Below are 19725 nucleotides of genomic sequence, written 5' to 3' on the forward strand. Positions count from 1 at the left end.
CACCGCTGCCACCAAATGTCACAAAGCCGAGTAGTTCTAGCTATTCAATCCGGCGCTTCAGTTCTCAATACTCAGTTTAGAACACTCAATTGCAGACTAAATTTTGCACACAGATACAGAGTATTTATACAAACTGTAGTGCTAAGGTCAGCAAAAGGTTAACTACACAAGCTTACAAAGAAAGTTAATTACCTGTACAAAACTACAACAATAAAGAGACAGAGATATGTCAAAACAACCTACTGATAACTTACAAAAATAACAACGAAGGCGGGATTAGGTAAAATCACCTGGCTAATTACACTAATAAGCTACAAAAAGTAATTATGTATGCATACAAAGAGATAATTAATGTTAATTAAGTATGAAGTCATAGCTGTTTACAGCCTGCTTCTTCACATAATTATAAATTACATAGTTAATTATAAGTGTTTAAAGATGGTAATTGGAGGTTTTGTTTGATGATATCTGGAACATGGACATAAGTAATGTAAAGTCCAATAATTATTCTCATCAAAATTTCTCAGAAAATGATCCCACAGATACGATTTCAGTTTTAGATTTCAACAAACAAAGTGACATGTTAATTAAGTCTAGAATTGGCATGGCATTCCACAGGGATAGTAAACAATGAAAGTAAGAATATCGTGATAATTATGTTGTTAAGATCTTGCAGTAACAAGAGTTTGTTGCTGCATGGCACCTGATCTAGTATTAGTAGAGTTGAAAGTGATGCAGTTATTGATGTAGTTTGTAACTCGATGGATTTGATAGCAAAGAGTATGTCCTGTAGTTCAAATATGTACATTAAAAGAAAGAGTCTCAGAATTATCAAACGGTCTTTGTAACAACTGGTGTAACCGTTCAAGATGTGTTTAGTGGCACGATGTTGAATTCTTTCAAAGTTTACAATGTCTTTCTTTCATTAGGTGTGGATATGGTGATGCTATGCAGCTAAAGAATCATAAATGATTTCTGAAAACTATCTCCACATTGAATGCCTATACCACTAATTTGCATCACTTGCACATTGTTGTCAGGTGAGGGACTATCTATGGCAGAGGGGGACCATCCATGGCGCTGTAAGTAGTCCAGGGGGACCTGTTGTGGCACTGCAAGTGGTCCGGGGGGACTGATTTTGGCAGGACCGGTCATAGCATGACAGTTGTCCTGTACAAAGTTACTATAATTTTGTAGTAAGTCATCAATTCCTGTATACATGTACTATTGATACTTATGTACATTAACATTAATATTAACCTTTAACCATATCTGACTGAGTATCTGATGATTGTAGCTATACTTGTAACCTAATTTGGGAAAACTGTCAGTCTAAGCACAACACTATAGATTGTAAGATACACAATTTGAAACATTAAATTCAATCCAGTATAGCTTGGGAAGGTCAAAAGCTAGTTTTCCCCATGAATGCAGCCAACTGTAATGCTTATTTCACTTCATTCCATAGCAAGCAAGCTAATGATTTAACCATGTTTTGACTCTTTGAGTACCTTTTTTCACAACGATATCTGTACTCAGGTGAAGATCTAGGGGGTTTCTGAGGTTTCCAGAAACTGGTCAAGTGTATTCAGGTAATCAAAATAAATTATTATAGTTTACAGTGATTTCAATAGTACAAAAGTTCAGATCGAAATACTCTAATAGAGAAGTCAACTACTCTAATAGAACAGCCACATTTTGTATTCTCTTAAGAACTGTAAGTAGCTATAGCTAGCTACTTTATTTACCTGTGCCAACACAGTAAAAAATAGTCCAAAATATTATAATGGAGTGTTAAAATCTGAAACTCTTCCTAGGGGCATGCCCCAAGACCCCCAGAACAACATCCATGTCTGTTGTATGCTTCAAATGTCAAATTTGCTCTGTCCTTAAACTCTTTAGTCTGCACCTGATACTGTACCAGAAGCAAGCACAATTAAGCAGCCTACATTATACCTAACATAATTCTATTTTTAAACTGTCAATATTGCTACCAGATTCAATTTCAAATTACACAAATTTCTGAAAAATCTTGCCCCCATGCCACCCCCCCCCCCCCCCAAAATTTAAATTTGCGTAAACCAAAAGTTTGGAAACCAGTCAACAAAATTCCTGGGGTCGCCCTTGGTATTGAACACAAGTACATCAGTGGGGGTGGTAGGCAGCTGATTGATATATGAACAATAAAAAGTTCATATGGTGCCTTCAGCATTAATATTAGGCTCTCAAGACCACCTGTGTCACTGCTCTCAAGACCACCTGTGTCACTGAAAATAAACAAATGTACGTAGAAAATATCTGGGCAAATGTCCAAGGCTGTTCATGTCTCTAGTCTCGTGTTTCAGCTTGCCAGTGACATTACAAGGTGCAAGAACATTCCCAGTGGCCATAGGAAATTCTAAGGGTATCCCTGCTGAAAATAAGGTTGAAAAATGTTGAGGGAAATTATAGTTGCTTTAAGCATTTTTTTGTTTTTTAATAAAATTTTAAGCTGTTTTTAAGCCTTCAAATTGCAAAAATCCTGTAGTGCACTATCAGATCCCCCTGAAATTCTACTTTATATTACACCCATGCAACAATTGTCATACTGTGCCCTACTTGACCTGCAGTCTAGAATCTCCACGTCTCTAGAAAAAAGCGACCTGAGTAAACACAGACATGGCTGTGGTGCAAATGTGGAAAGGGTTGGTGTGGCATCCATTCTGATGAAAAGTGGTGTGTGCGTAGATTAACGATTTTCAATATTTGGTTACATTTCTTGTAGTCAACCTGTGTAACAATGTATAACAACAAAACACATTGAATAAAATAAACTAGCTGCACTCCCTGACAGATGCATGAGCTATCGATATATTATCTGTATGTTATTGATACAGTACTCCATATAGCTATACAAATATAGCCAGGATTGTTGGAAGATGTTGTAAATGAAGTTGTGAAGTACAAGCACAGCTGGTATCAGAAGTGCTACATCATACCAATAATGATGTGTATACATTATTATATAAATTCCAATATCTCTGTACAATAATGTCGTGTGAGAATACGTAGAATTAAATGAATTATTAGGTTAAACTTGTAAATCATAACAGTATCTAGCATTCAGCAATACAACAAACAATTTCTACAAATACCAAACCATAATGAGCTCCCTATATACTGTATATACTTACTGTCATGAAGAGTATATACAGTATATAGTAGGGCTGGGGGATAGTATGTGCATATCGGAATATCGGGATAGTATCACTATCGGTATCGTCTATATCGCTTGAAAATTTACTATCGGACAGTAATTAACAAGTAAAATACAGAGAAACATCAGTAAAATACGGAGAAATATCTGCAAAATACTTTAAAATAATAACTTTTTGGAACAAGAATCAGTCTAAAAGGCTGTTTAATATCTTATGCAAAATACATGCATGGGTACATCCCTCCTTACAACTCTCTTTGAAGGCAACTAATAGGAAATAGGTGAATTATCACTATCGTTTTACTATCATCTATCGTGAACAGTGTCTCAATATCGTTCGGACAGTGAAAATTTTACTATCGCTCAGCTCTAGTATATAGGGAGCTCATTACGGTTTGGTATTTGTAGAAATTTTTGTTGTATAGCTGAATGTTAGATACTGTTATGATTTACAAGTTTAACCTAATAATTCATTTAATTCTACATGTCATTAGCTATGTAGTTTCTATGTTACTATCTTGTACTGTTACCATTTTATATAAAATGGTAACAGTACAAGATAATAACGTAGAAACTACACACCTATATAGCAACCGACATGTCTGTCTGTAAGTGCACAGTGGAGATATTTCCTGAACCAAAACTCTGGACCATCAAACAAGTTATAATTAACATTTTACAAAATCAAACTAGCTATATACTAGTTTGTCAATATGTATGCTTGTCTAAGTTTTGATATAGCCATTATTATACTATTGCTTCTAGTGTTTGTGATATAAATTTTAAACTTAATTTTGTGCCCAAAATATCTTGTGATTGGCTATTATTGCGACCATATTTCAGCATCTAGACACAAATCTTTCTCATAGTCAGTCCCACACCTCACTGCTCAATATATTACAGTATATTAATCTTTTTAACAAGTTTTCAAGAGGTTTTTATATTATGTGTAGTGTTAGAACTAACGTACCTTTTGTTCTGTGTTTTGTATTTGTTTGTTTGCTCTTTGTTCTATGTGTTGCTGAATGTATTCAGTTGCTCTGGTAAGGAAGAATGGCTTATGCCGATTACCTTAAAGATAACCAATAAATCAAATGAAAATCAAATTGTGCTGTGTCATACATTCACTCATTTTGTCCTGCTACACTAAGCCACGTGTCAGGGTCCTGCTGTAAACTTAGAAGTCTAAATTAATTTAAAAGAGATTTAGATATGAATTCTTTGCTCCACAATACTACTCATTTCTTTGGACACTACATGTGTATGTGAATATGATAAAATACATTTGCATGTATATACCAAGAACAATAAAGTAGTGATTACTCTATATAATATGTTCCAGTACACATTCATGTTGAAATTGTCAAGCTTCTTATCAATTTCACACTAGGAAAATCTGACACATGGTACACTGTTAAAATTTGGGTGTACTTGTAACACCCCTGTTTAACTGGAAAAGTAATAGGGTGTTGTGACTACACTCTATGAAAGCAAAACAAGGTTACGACCACACTCATGGGTGCTGCCTATTTGTATAACACCCCAAAATGATGTGTTGCAACACCCCTTTTAGTTCTGTAGCACCATGTTTCAGTGAGCTACAATCGCACCTATTCTATAATGCCCCACAATGATGCATTGCAACACCCCTTTGCAGCACCATATGTCAAGGAGTTATGATTACATCTATTCTATTACACTTAATGATGCATTGTAACACCACTTTTGCTCTGTAACACTGTGTGTCAAGGTGTTGTGACCACACTTTAATGATTAGGTACTGCAAGAACACTTGTTGCAATCAACACCACCAAATACGGTAGCAAAAGGTGGTACAGCACCTCAGACTGATGCAACACTGTATGGGTAACAAGACCTCTATAGGCTGACAACACTCTGCGCTTAATTCTGGAGTCTGTTAATGTCTATGGCGGAAAACATGCAGAAAGAAACAGCAGTATATTCTTATGTTAAAGTTCTAACAGGATCCAGCATTGCTGCTACACTGTCAGTTATCAATATATTATGCCTCAAGTAGTTGGACAACAAATCCCATAGGATGACTCTAGCACTCTATACTGGTGCACTGTTAAAATTTAAGTGGTATAGTACCACAACACCCATATGCATGTAAGCAACTTAAGAGAAGTTATAGTCACACCCATTGGGTTTCACTTTTGTTAACACCCTTGATGGTGTTTCTGCAACACCATCATAAATGAAACGCACAATTAAAAGTTTCTTTGGTGGTTAGATTATAACTACATTTTGCAACCTACTTAAAGCGTAGAAAGACCAGCAAGTAAGTGTATTAATTTTGTAATCCTGTTGAATTACTGTATTTCACAGGTCAATTGTATTTCCTAAGTAACTATTCATATAAATGGAGGGATCAAAGTAGAATGCTTCAGAACATTAAAATGAATGCCTCTATAACACTGCACCATAGCTATAGCACCCTTGGTGTTATACATATTGCAACACCGTTAGATGTGATACCGGAAGTTTATTTCAATACTACAAAGTCTTATTTTACACATGCAACCGAGCACCCCATAAGTATTGCATAGCACTACAGAGGCGTTACCACAATGCAATAAGGGTGTAGTATAACATTATAAAAGTTGGTTCATAACACCACATGAGTGTTCCATAACATTGCACAAAAGCCACCACAACACCATGAAAGAGTGACTATTACCATACTACATATGTAGCTTAATTGCTACACTATATAATAGCTACACTGCTCCTCTGAACAATACTGTGTCTGCTCTATTAGAATATCTTGGTCTTGACTGCTCTATTAGAGTATCTCGAGTAAGAGAGGCTCTTTCAAAAGGGGGGGGGGTTCCATGGACCTTCCTTGTATCCACCTCTGAGACAGATTTTTGAACATCAAAATACTTTTAAATTTGCTATAATAATACTCAATGGATAATACTAACTAGTATGAATATGTTCACTAACTTAAAGTATGGTTCAGCTCAGGACAAATTCTATTAAAAACTATAATTTTTAAAACTAGTTTTGCATTTATACATTATTTATATCCATTTAAACTGTTCTATTATGGTGATTGTGACTGTTCTATTGGATTACATCTGACTGCTCTATTAGAGTATCTCAAAGTAGAAATGCTTTTCCTTGCAGTTAAAATTCATACCCTCGATATCTTGTTCAGTAAGTTTCCTATTAGCTACACTGTAGCTATACTGTAGCTATACTGTAGCTATACTGCCCTATTCCCATTTTCTGTATATTACAACCAAACTATGATGGTTTGGTGTTCCTGCTGCAGCTAGACTTACAAGTTCAATTTCAAATATAGGGTTTCCTGAACCCCAGGAACCCCTAAATTATATGTTAGTCTCTCTCTATGCTATTCAATTAATACAATCTCAAGGATTCTGTGGCTGACTGGACAGTCATTATTGGAGGATGTGCTCCCACTAGACTGAATGTAGCCAGCCATAGAGATTTCGTTAAGTAAATTGACTCTTTAAACTCAGTGCATTAAGACATTTATCAATGTTTTGCTCCACTACTATATATGAACACAGGGGATAGGTGGGGATGTGACCATTAAAATGTTCTAATCCCCACTACCCACGGCCATTATCTATGCCAAATCCCTACTTATCCCCCACTGTCTCCCAGTGAAGGACCATGGGAATAGTAGGGGATAACAAGATCACAACTCTCATTTTAATAACAGAAGCTGTAGCCACTAAAGTGCTTCGGTCTTCACTTCTAAGTCTTCTTTTCAGTCTGCATACTTGGCTTGGAGCTACATCACTCAAGCGTCTTTAACAGCTTGTGTTTGCATGTGATTTAGTAGACAGCACATGAGCCTGCCAGAATAAAGTGTGACTTAATGCAAGAAATCTGTGTTTGAAAGAAAAGACTGAGAGTGCTGAAGCTCAACAAGCAGCTTTGGTCAAATTGCTCACTACCTGGAGCAAATTTAGCAGTCGATCCCCCCACTCATCCCCACCTAACCCCAACCTCTAACCATGTTTATAGTATTGGGGCAAAACATTGATAGGTACATAGTACACTGATTAGTTCCTTGTTCCCATCACCTTTCCCATCCACATACTATACCATGTACTATGGCAGTGCTTGCCACTTCACATAAAGAGGAAGGGTCTGGTCACTCTAGCATTACAGAGTTGTAACAAAGGAATATAATTAAGCAATGTCATCACAATAATAGCGGCACGAATGGCACGACTAACACCCATACCAGGGGCGGATTTGGGAGGGGGGGCTGTAGCCCCCCTTCCTTTCGAAGTTAGTGTTTGGCCTAAACCTTCTATGTGTATCAAAAGCAGACTTAATTCAGGAACTATGCATCACTAATAATGTCTATGTAACTATACCTATTGTCAACTCTGTTCCAGGATAGTGTAGCTTCCAGAGTTCTTCAAAAAAAGGTTTCGATTGTGGGTTGCATCTTTGGTTACAAAATTTTTAATTATGGGTTTTGTTTTATTCAGATGATTAGCAGTGTTTTCCACTATGGCTATAAGAGGTGATTAGTGTGGTATTTATGATTCAAAAAATGTTGTTTAGTTGGTTAGAATTATCAGCTTCAGTATAACATCATGATGTAGTTACCAACTCAGCCATTTAGCAAACTGTAGTCTTTTGGTATCTTACAAGATTATAAGGCAGCTATAGTACTTTTGTCTATGAATGTAAAATCTGTATCAGTTACTTTCTGATATAACCCCATGCTGTGGATTATGGTGCTGGTATTTGCAGCTAGCTATAGATCAGTCTTCATAACCCGGCAGATCTAGAAATAAGTTGACTATCACAACAGCAAATCCTGAAACCCCATAAATGCAAATATAGTTGTACTTTGCTAAGGATTGCCAATGGACTAGCTACTAGTACCCTTTACTGCATTCTGCTTTTTAGTACACTTTATTGGTGTTATGGCTAACAAAGTGTCACTAGGCTAAGGAGCATGCATACTAATAATTGTGACGTTTAACACCACTACTACTTAGCTATACATGTTTCTGCCTCAGTTTAGCTATACATGTTTCTTCCACACAAAGGTTTCCCCTATTGTCTAGCTTTGTTTGATCATGGGAGTATTTAGAAACAGCATCCTTCATGCAGACTGCAAAATCATCACAGTCAAACTTGTGTAGTTTGTAGTCATCAATGGCGGATCCAGGATGGGGCAAATGCCCCCCCCCACCTTGTGGAGTAGCCAGCCATGCTTCTGATTAAATAGCTACTAAACTTTCTTACGCCAAGATCAGTTTATCAACTCATGAAAATATACACATTTGACTAGCATTTATTATAAATTCACCTGAAACCAAAGTCAAACTAGCTCACCCAGCACCTTCGTGCGTACTAAGCGCCTCTAAAATAATTATTGGGTTGCTGTTGTTTGAGACATTCAGAGCCTTTTAAGCAGCTTTTAATCACAACCATCTGAAAAGGCCAAAATAGCAAAAATCAACAGTGAGACACTACTAAGAGGTGATTATTTGCTGCTTCAAAAATGCAGCACTGAACTAGAGAATATGGCTCTCCCCAACCACCTACAACTTACTCGGTTTGTGCCCCTTCCCTTGCCAGCTCCTGGATCCGCCCCTGGTTATAGTCATCCAATGTTGATGAATCCCAGATGGTCTTTAGAAGATGATAGTATAGTGTTACGTAAAGAGAGTCTGCCTTGAATCTGTTGATGTTGAGGCTGGGGTAAGCATTTTCCATAATCTTCCAACTTCATGGTGTGTGAAATAATCTATACTCCAACCTTCCAGTGGGATCCAACAACATTATTTTTATCAGTAAGATAAACAGTTGAGGCTGTTGAAGAGGAGCTGATGCATTATGGTATATAGCTAGCTATATCTAAATGCTTGGTAGCTACAAATGAAAAGATTATCATGAATGCATGATAGCTACTCATACATACATGATAGCCACTCATACATGATAGCCACTCATACATGATAGCCACTCATACATACATGATGGCCACTCATACATGATAGCCACTCATACATGATAGCCACTCAATGCATATTGCAATCAGTCTTGATTTAATGGAAAAGTAAAAGTGTTTTGATAAACTGAAATTCCATAATTTTCCACTGAAAAACTGCTTAAAACACTCAGATTCACCTTTAGAGTGCCTAATTTTCAAAATTTTCATATGGGGGGGGGAGAGGCATGCCCCCACACCCCCCTAGGTTGTGCACACTAATGTAGTCATTATTCCAAATAGCTAATTTGACCATGGATACTACACGAATCTTACCACTAGGGAAGGCTTGGTATCTTCTAATGTCTGGCTGGTTACCTATATAATATTATATGTCCCTGTTCAGCTTAGCCCTCCCTCCCTTTCAAAAAATCCTAGATCCACTCCTGCATACAAAGTAAGCAGTTCTTGAATCTGGTTTATTAACGGCTGCTAACACAACCATTGCAAAGGTGCAGTAGAACCTCAGTTATGTGAACCCTTTGGGACCAGGGGTGGTCCATAAGTCTGGAAAGTCCATATCTCCGAAATAACCTTAAAATAGCATAAAGAACATTCTTATAAATTTTAGTAATATCAACTACCCTAATAGAACAGTCACTACTTTAATAGAGCCGACATTTCCGTAGTTCAGTTAACCGAGAATCCAGATAAGTGGGGTCTGGATAACTGAGGTTCCACTTTACTTTCCATATTCAGTTTAGGCAGCATCACAAGTACATCAGTTCTAAGTAAAAGGCTCTTTACTAACTCCATCTTTTGCTCTTGTACAGAACACCCTATTGTCGACTACAAAGAGCCTTAATCTTAATGCATCTTCACAAACTTTGCAACAAAGCTATTCTATACATTACATAATTCTATATATTGTATCTATGGTAACTCCAAAACAAACATCACAATAATTTAGTAATTGCGATCTGATTGGTGCTACCTGTTGGCTACAAATTTTAAATGGTACAGTAGAGTGACCATTGACCAGACCCTTCCTCTTTATGTGAAGGGCAGGTGCCGCCAGACTATTTGCCATGCTGCATTGATAATTGTGACTGGGCCTGCGAAAATAGGGCATGTGGGCACAAACTACATCCCATCACACTACAGGTCATATCTCCAATAGAATATCTGTATTCTGTAACTTGTATATATTATAAAACCAATTAAATTGGTAACACGTGCTGAGTGTTTCATTGCCATAGCTTAATAGTATCTAAGCTTGAAAAATTTGACAAATTCATGTGCCTATTTTTGCAGGCTCGATCAAAATTATTATTATAAATACGTAGCTATATGGTGACGTTACTGATTCAGAAATATAAAATTATTGAAAGAATCTCTTACTAATAGAGCAGTAAGATACTCTAACTAGTTACTCTATAGCTAATTTATTGGGAAGTATTTTGATTTCAGTAGCCAAATTTCTTTTTACTTTGTTACAAAAGTCTGTCTGGGTTGCTCAAAATCATGTCACAGTTTAATAAAACTAACCACCAGCTTCCCAAACTACTTGATTGTTGTTATGGTGACGGTAAACAAGAAATCTTATTTTAGTATGGTCTTACTATGATCATAGATGCTATGATCAACTTTACAGTAACAAGTTTGTAAAGTTTTACCTGCTGGTAGCTAGCTGCTGCTACAGGGTTCACAGTAGTGAGACAGTGTCTACTATTGCAGTTATCAATTTTACACTGACTACATGCCCCCAGTCTAGCAATGCCCGCCCCTTTAAAGGAAGGTGTGGCCAGACTAACCTTTTACCCGGGTACAGGAAGCAAGCTCAGATTACCTTGTGCTAGTGTTCACATATTGGATATCACGTGTTGCCTGCGGGTAGCACGTGCACAACTTGTCAGCGAAATTCGAATTGCGGATTTGTAATCGTGTACCTTTTCTTCAGTCTGAATTGTACTAAACATAATAAAGAGGTATCAACAGGGTTAATGACAAGTTAGTTTATTATTTATTGTTACAGGTATACTACTGGTTCACCTGTTGTGGCGGTAGTGCCACAGGTGCGGCGATCCGCCCCAGTTCTACACCTACAGTTGTTAGTATAAGATATCAGATAACACGATGGATAATTTGTGTAGCTACCCTTGGCATGATGGGCGCTACTTGCGCTTAATAAATAATTCAATTATTTTGAGTTGGAGGCGCCTGTTGTTCAAATCCTAAGGCGTGGTCCTTCAGCGGATTACAACTTTTGTCAAGTAAGTGAGTGTGTTTATCGTGTGTTAGAAGTGTATGCTGGGTATTTCTTGATGGTTTCGGGGTCGTTCATTGTGTTAGTCAGCAACGCGCTCTGCACTTGGCCCGCCAAATTTAATGTATTGTATAGCGCTATTGGGGAAGAAAAAACAAACAGACTTACCCACTTAATTGTTAACAGCGCCTCAGAGAAGAATTCGTAATCGTTAAAAGCTTGTTACATCTTCCTGTAATTTGTAACAGAACTTGTTAACCAGTTAAATGTCCACACATTTCCATTGTTCTAGAAACAACCTGTTGAGGTGGAAACAAGGGATCTATGAGATCATGAAATTCAAGTATTTATCTTTTTGTGGTCTAAATGTTGATGTTATGAAGTGACCAACAAGTTAGTAGGGTTCCCCCTCAAAGTGATGTGCACCGCTAAAATATAATTTATTATGGAAATGTACACTGCAAAATCACCTTTAAGGAATGGTCTTACTCCATTCAGCATTGATTACAGCAGTAAAACAAGAATACACGGGTGTCTGAATATTGAATTTTTTTACAAAAATTGTCCTGTTTACCTGTCTGACCACAATCACAAGGCTGGAGACCACATAAAGCAGCTCACAGCCACCATTTTACACCACGGCAACAAACATACTGGTGGGATGTGTCCTTTGTAGTTCTGACTAATGTTGCACTTTTCCATTCCATTTATCTTCAAATAAATGGTCGTCTCCTTATATGACATTAATTTTCCATATCGACACTTTCCTTTGAAGGAGCGTATTTAGATGCTACGAAACTATTTGAGGCTAAACAGACTGTAGTATCAGGCTACATCCACTTAAATAATCTGAACATGCCATGACAACGATCTAGCTGCACAGGTAAACAAGGCATTGTGCTAGCTTGATCTACTGCGTAGCTGAGTGGCAAGATGAGATACTCTAATACAGCAGTCACAACCACATGTGTATTTCACAGCTATGCTCTAGCAATAAAAAAGTTAGTAAACTAGAGCAATAAAGAAAATTATTTAAAGGTGAAGTAGGACTCTAGCGTTAAAAAGTAGTGAAACGAGTAGTACCGTATAAAGGGAAACTTTGACTAATAGCACTTTAACTATAAAGATACTTATCTCGGGTGCTACAAGTAATTGTCAGGTTAAGCTTTGGCAAACTTGTAGCTACTCGCCAAACTTTTCCTCCACCAAAGTTTCCCTCTATATGATAGTTGTATCACAACAAGAGTAAAACATCTTGTAACATGAGTCTGAGGTGAAGATGATGACAAGTGTTAATAACTAAGATATTCTATGACTGTTGTGATATAACTGACTATAAGACTATGGACGCTTTGATGTATATGGCTTCATATTCAGCTTGTATAAACACACTGTTACTGTATTTTGTTACACATCACCTTATTGGATAATATGATAGTTATATGAGTTTTATTTTGGTTTGGCGGGATGTATTTTGTGGACTGGACTAACGGACTGAGCTGGAAACAGATTTTAAACAATAATCCAGGCATTATCCATCTCTTGCAACACTGGAGACACCAATATCGAGGTACAACTGCCGGTACTGCTCTTCCTTACAAGTGATGGCACTAGCACGTGCACTAATTAATTAGAATGCACTTACAATACATGTGTACTAGCAGTGCAGAGGAGGTTGGACATGCACATGTGAACGCATACATTTTGTATGAAAGTTTAACCAAGCACTCACCAAAGTTTTCACAAATACCATTCGAGAGTACACTTCAAGTTTAGTCTATTCAGCCAGTCTATATACCCCATTCAACCCCACTACTCCAGGCACATAAATCATCATGTGTGTAAGTGTTTGAAGGTGAAATAGATGTATAATACTGTAGGGACACCTTATATACGTGTATTTTAGTAATTGTCGAAGAAAGCAATGTGCATACCTCCCAGAGTATTGAAAAAGAAAAGCAGATACCACTAGCTTGGCCTCACAGAGAATCGAACAAAGAATTAGAAACTTACACACTCGCCTTGCAATAAGAATTTGCTGTTCATCTTAAGAAGCCCAAAGTAAAGTGGTGTGGATATTGCTAAACATTTATTCTATCCTTACTCCTCGTCGTATATTAGAAATATACAATTAACAGTAATAAATTTCAAAAAGCATTTATATCGTGTCCATCCTCCTCTACTAGCAGTGATAAAGTGTGATAAAGGCTATTGTTGTAGTGTAGATGTTTTCCTTTGTTGCTTCAGTACTTAGCACTAGTGTTAGGGCTGTAGTGATGAGCCGGTTTATTTTCATAGCCCTGCTAAGAATAATTATTGGCTCATCTCTTAGTGCTAAAGCAACATAGGAAAACAGGAAACATCTACGCTACAACAACGGCCTCTATCACGCTTTATTACTGCTAGTACACGTGTATCATAAGTATATTCTAATTAATTAGTGCATACGCTAGTCCTATAACTTGTAAGGAAGAGCAGTATCAGCAGTTGTAGCTCGATAATGGTGTCTCCAGTGTTGCAAGAGATGAATAATTCCTGGAATATTGTTTAAAAGCTGTTTCCAGCTCAGTTCACAACTCCAGTTCACAACTCCAGTTCACGAAATACATTACGTCTTTTGTTTCCAATTGCCTGTAGTTATGGTATAGGGATAATAAATATTATATTGTCTGAGTATATTCTTTGAAAGTATGGCTTCACCAAGCTGTAAAATGTTGAGTCACAAACTAAAACCCACAATCACTTGTTGAGTGTGAGTCTATATGTTACTCTGTGCGCAACATTTGGTTTCACAGGGTCAGTGTCCTCCTACCAAAAGGAGACAAATAAAGGTTTATCAAGTGGTGGAGATGACATCACAATAATTGTGTGATGTGTGTGTACTGTACTTGTGTCCATATGGTTTAGTTGTAGTACAAACAAGTACACAAAAAATATTGGAATTTTTCAACTAGAGTAGGGACCATAGCACATCGATAAAAAGTACTGAAACAAGTTGGAGTATTGCACAATATTAAATCACAGTAAAACGATAAGAAGTGGTATATCCCTACTGTGCACCTAGTTTAAAATTCCAGGTTTTTTGTATACTTGTTAATGTGGACCTGGTGTTAACTGGTGAAGTAGTCTACCCAGCTGTATTAATGGGGACCTGGTGTTAACTGGGGAAGTAGTCTACCCAGCTGTATTAATGGTGACCTGGTGTTAACTGGTGAAGTAGTCTACCCAGCTGTATTAATGGTGACCTGGTGTTAACTGGTGAAGTAGTCTACCCAGCTGTATTAATGGTGACCTGGTGTTAACTGGTAGTCTATCCAGCTGTATTAATGGTGACCTGGTGTTAACTGGTGAAGTAGTCTACCCAGCTGTATTAATGGTGACCTGGTGTTAACTGGTGAAGTAGTCTACCCAGCTGTATTAATGGTGACCTGGTGTTAACTGGTGAAGTAGTCTACCCAGCTGTATTAATGGTGACCTGGTGTTAACTGGTAGTCTACCCAGCTGTATTAATGTGGACCTGGTGTTAACTGGTAAAGTAGTCTACCCAGCTGTATTAATGGTGACCTGGTGTTAACTGGTAGTCTACCCAGCTGTATTAATGGGGACCTGGTGTTAACTGGTAAAGTAGTCTACCCAGCTGTATTAATGGTGACCTGGTGTTAACTGGTAGTCTACCCAGTTGTATTAATGGTGACCTGGTGCTAACTGGTAGTCTACCCAGCTGTATTAATGGTGACCTGATGTTAACTGGGGAAGTAGTCTACCCAGCTTACTATGACTGATGAACCCACGCATACCACATCAAAAGAAGAGATGGCACCAAAGGTAATGTTTTCGACTTAACATACCACAGCCATTGATTACTGACTCAAAAGTCACTGCGCTTCGCTTTGATGCTTTCTGCTACAGTGTATTTTCAGTCCTTTTCACAGCATTACAAATGAAGAACATTAGGAGAAGTGCCTTTGCAATCAATCCAGTCACTACAGAAAATACATATGATTCCCACTTCCAAAGGTAGGGAAGCCATTGTGCTGTTGTAAATCAACACCTTGAGCTGTTGTGAATCAACACCTTGAGCTGTTGGCAAAAAGGAAAGGAAATGAGACACAAAGGAGGACAAAGGTAAGTCCATGTTGTGCATTGTATGTACTGCGGTATGCCAAGAGGCAACTGTTGGTCTGAAGCAACAGCAAACAGCGAAAAATCAAACCTGTATGCTTATTGTTATCAAGTTACGTATGTTTGTCTGAAGGCATCAGTAAGGCAGGCATGGAGACAGCTTGGTAGAAATTCCATTGAATAAAAAAAAATTGTAGTTCAATCTATTGGAAGTATTTATGAAGGAACTTTTCACTGCCAAGGCACCAGGATGGTGTTGTGAAGGTGATATTTTTTGTCACAAAACCCGATCCCTAATATACAGTACTACCATATTGTGTGATAAGTTAGTAGTTAATCTGTTATTGGTTTATGAGTGATAGTGGTACATGTTATCACCTCTTGATGTTCTCCCATACAACCCCAGGGGTAGTCATGGCAACAGGTGATAATGGACACAATACTGGTAATACTCAGACAAAGTTGGTTGATAATTTGATGGCTACAGAAAAGATGGCAGACTCTGATGAAGCCTCTACTCCATCATTATGGACTGAACACAATTTCTGTAAGTCAGTGTTACCTGTTGTGATGTAGGGTGGTTGTTTGATGAGTACAGGGTTCTTTTACATATCACTGTTGAAGTGTTTATTAGGGCATTCTATTTCCACACATAATTTACAATGTGAAATACAGTAGAGCTCAAATATCAATGAGCTGTTTCCATCATTTTTTAAATTCAGTACCCTGTTGTTAGCGACGTACCCATAGTGGCTGTCACTGACTAGTACTCTAAAATAGCCACCACATATCAACCATCAACAAGTACAGATTCACCTCAGACTAACACTGCTTCATACGTGTATCAGTTCTAGGTTCGATCCTATCTCTTGTAACTACTACTGTTCTAAGCCTGTCTATTATACTCACGTAAAATATTTCCATATTTTACCAGCTCCCACATCATACCGTACCCACACACCATACTACACTAATAACTCTTTATTAGGTTGTGCCACCACAGATGGCTATTAATAATGACTGACTACTAGAGGGGGACAAAGAAGGTGTTTATACCTCAAGATACAGTCCCAAGCTTTGAGAGACCTGCAGCCTACTCTCAACACTATCTTTAACATATCCATCCTTGGCTGCTTCTGAGCACCACCTTCCAAGCCTTTTGAAGAGTTTATCAGGCACCATAGTGTTGGCTGCTGCTGTAGCACCACCAGCCCTCAAACTGTGCAAACCAAAGTCATTGACATTGTACCCCAAGCTAGACAGTTTCTTTCGAAGAGGTCTTGCAAACAGGTATAACTTATCTTTCCTGCACCTTGCAACTCTTCACCATGCTTAGATTTTTGTATTGGCCTAAACAAGAAACACTGAGGTGTGGCTGTCCTTGTCATGTAGTGCTCAAGCATCGCCACTGGTCATGTCCGGCTTCCAGTTCTTGCTATCACAACTTCGCGTCCTTGTCATTACTGGTCTGTCTTAATTCTTGGAATCTTGACAGTTAGCATTTCCTCAGACAAAATGATTTCACATGGTCTCAGCTTTACTAGTTCATCAAACCGAAGGAAACCTGCAAACCCCAGAAGGCAGGCGGTAGCTAAACGTAAATCGGACAATGATCCGGACTTCTCTGCTTCGTCAACTATCCTCTCCAGCATATCCACAGTTAGTGGCTCCTACTGGTTTAGTGTATGGTCGCTGTAGCCCTTCTAGTATGGTGGGTGTGATGATGGCGAAGCTAATTCTGAACTTGCATGGATCCATGAGAGGGCGTTACAAGCTTATTCTGCTGATGACTTGGTCTTCTCACCCAGATGGTGGAGGTACAAAGCTAAATCATGGGGTTTAGCAGGCAACGGGACCAGCTTATGAGAAGTTGCCCGTGTCTTCCACCTCCTAAATGCACATAAGTATTTCTTAACGGTGCTATTGGCGCAACTATGAAGGACTGTGTTTGGTAACTTCTTTGCCAATGCCTTCAACCCGGAGTCTTCCAGCTCATTTATTAACTTCCAGCTGCCCTCTAGTAGAATACCTGTGGGATATACTCATTAAGCAGCAACACATAGCCTTTAGATACCCCTTGTTCTACATATTATATAGTTATACAACGGCCACGAGTGCTCTGCCTGATATAAACGCACGAGCCTGAGGGCCGTTAGGCCCGAAGGCAAGTGCGTTTATACAGGCAGAGCATGAGTGCACGTTATATAACTGTTATGTACCACTCACCTAATAGGTGGGGAGAGTCTCACAAGACAGTTATAACACTTATAAAGGCCAAGTTTCTAACATTGATTGTGGGTAACCAAGCCAGACGTTGCGATGACGTTCCCCCTGCAGTACTGCAGCCACCTGAGATATTGAAAGCTAGTATGCTATGGGATAATTATATCACTAACCTGCATTTGCTGTTCGACTCTCATCATGTAGTGCTCAGCATGCCAGCGTGCCATATAGACTAAGCACCAGACTAATCACCATAGTGATTCTCTCGAGCGAAAAAAAGCAGCTAAATAGACGGTTTAAGTAAACAAAAGGTGTCCAACCAGCTAAAAATTGAAGGGTTCAGTATATAGTCATCATAATCAACAATGTGGCTATAATAGTCTGCTAGCTCATTTTGTTCTCTAGGGATCCACTCAGGTTCTCTAGGGATTCACTCAGGTTCTCTAGGGATCCACTCAGGTTCTCTAGGGATCCACTCAGGTTCTCTAGGGATCCACTCAGGTTCAATTCGTATAATATTACTGATGCATGCAGAGAAAAATTCCTAGCATCTCAGATTGCAAGGGGCTTTTTACTTTCACACTGGACAATTCTTACCACATTGTGGTTGTCTATAAGCCAACGTACACACTCATTTTTTAACTTTGACTGGAATGATCCTAATACTATTCTGACAGCTCTTAGCTCCCTCCAAGTGGAGCTTTCTATTGCTCCATTAACCATTAGCCACATTGTTACCATGTTCCACCACATATCCCCAATAGCCAGTACCACTTGTATCAGAATATACAACCCTCACCACAGATGGTGTAGGCTATATGTTTCGACCATTAAAGTGAGATGTGTTATCTCACCAGAAATGGATTTCATCTGAAACTTCTGTTGACAGTGCTAATTTATGACACCATGATATGCAGTCATTAAACACTAATAATTTGTTTCACCATTAGCTTCCCACTGAAACCTCAACTATTTTTGATGTTCAGGGTGAATATCAATGTGATGATAGCCAGACTGTAAATCAAACTTAAACATGTATTTGCCTAGTTCAAACATCAAAGCAAATGTTCTGTACTTGAATCTAAATACACGCAGATACTGGTTTAGGTTAAGGACCAGTCAGAGCTTTCCTGATGAGTTAGACACAACTGAGAGAGGGCTACATATGTTAGGGTTTCCACTGAAAATAAGAAGGTGCTTCTTTTGTTTTGTCTGGATATTTTCACACAGATTGACCTTTAAGATAACAAACAAACACTAATTTATTGTTAAACTGTCTTGCTTCACTGAATATCAGTGCAGCTTTATCTGTAAATATCCGAAAAAAACTGGTTGTGTGGTCAACAATATCATTATACAGCTATACAGGATGAGCTATAGTACTAAAAAGATGTAGAAGTCTTCATTGAGGAATGAAATACACTAATTGTGACTTAGATCACCTTAATTTTTCAAATTGGCTGTCCAATGTAACTATTATGGCATTTTTGGTCACGTGGCCACTTTTTGGATATTTTTGTGCATTAAACTTATGCTGACACCAAATGCTACAAGCAATCCAATAATAAACTAGCACTTTTTTTGCTTTATCTTAAAGGTCAGTCTGTGTGAAAATCTCCAGAAACAACAAAAGGAAGCACCTTCTTATTTTGAGTTGGAAACCCTACATATGCACTGCAGCCTGTCATCTACTTGCGCTGCACATACTAGAATTATGCTGGGAGTGCGTTGGAGGACAAACTTAAGGGAAAGGCGATACCCATTTCCTATGCAGTCTAAAATTGGGGGAGGGGCATTTAGCACATTTGCCAAAATACTATGTTCTCTTTAAGGCATCCTTGAACATCAACACATGTACACATCAGCAGCATTGCTTACCACAAACTGGTACAAAGGATACAGGCGATCTTTTGCCCCACAACTGGAAGCCAGGTGGCCAAATGCTCCACAGAAGAAACA

The 19725-nt window shown here is 38.3% G+C and overlaps 1 protein-coding gene and 1 long non-coding RNA gene across 5 annotated transcripts in view; one reads left to right on the top strand and one right to left on the bottom strand.

The window, feature by feature from the left end:
- Nucleotides 1-71: 71 nt before the first annotated feature.
- Nucleotides 72-7653, bottom strand: LOC136247686 (uncharacterized). Of its 3 annotated transcripts, none has more exons than XR_010697701.1 (5): nt 7582-7653; nt 4319-4381; nt 4167-4267; nt 1261-1310; nt 72-1211 (listed from the first exon to the last, which is right to left on the bottom strand). It is a non-coding gene; the product is annotated as an uncharacterized lncRNA (long non-coding RNA). The 3 variants fall into 3 exon arrangements; XR_010697700.1 differs by having other exon boundaries at nt 1261-2769; XR_010697699.1 differs by having other exon boundaries at nt 72-2769.
- Nucleotides 7654-11032: 3379 nt separating this feature from the next.
- Nucleotides 11033-19725, top strand: part of LOC136247687 (protein lin-52 homolog) — a 38094-nt gene continuing 29401 nt past the window's right edge. For both annotated transcript variants that reach the window (XM_066039515.1, XM_066039514.1), the window contains exons 1-3: nt 11033-11143; nt 11191-11428; nt 15950-16090. In XM_066039515.1, coding sequence (XP_065895587.1) covers nt 15958-16090 — 133 coding nt within the window. In that variant the 5' untranslated portion in view covers nt 11033-11143; nt 11191-11428; nt 15950-15957. The remainder of the gene's footprint in view (nt 11144-11190; nt 11429-15949; nt 16091-19725) is intronic.

This window comes from Dysidea avara, chromosome 2, assembly GCF_963678975.1.
Source record: "Dysidea avara chromosome 2, odDysAvar1.4, whole genome shotgun sequence".
Classification (NCBI taxonomy): Eukaryota; Metazoa; Porifera; class Demospongiae; order Dictyoceratida; family Dysideidae; genus Dysidea; species Dysidea avara.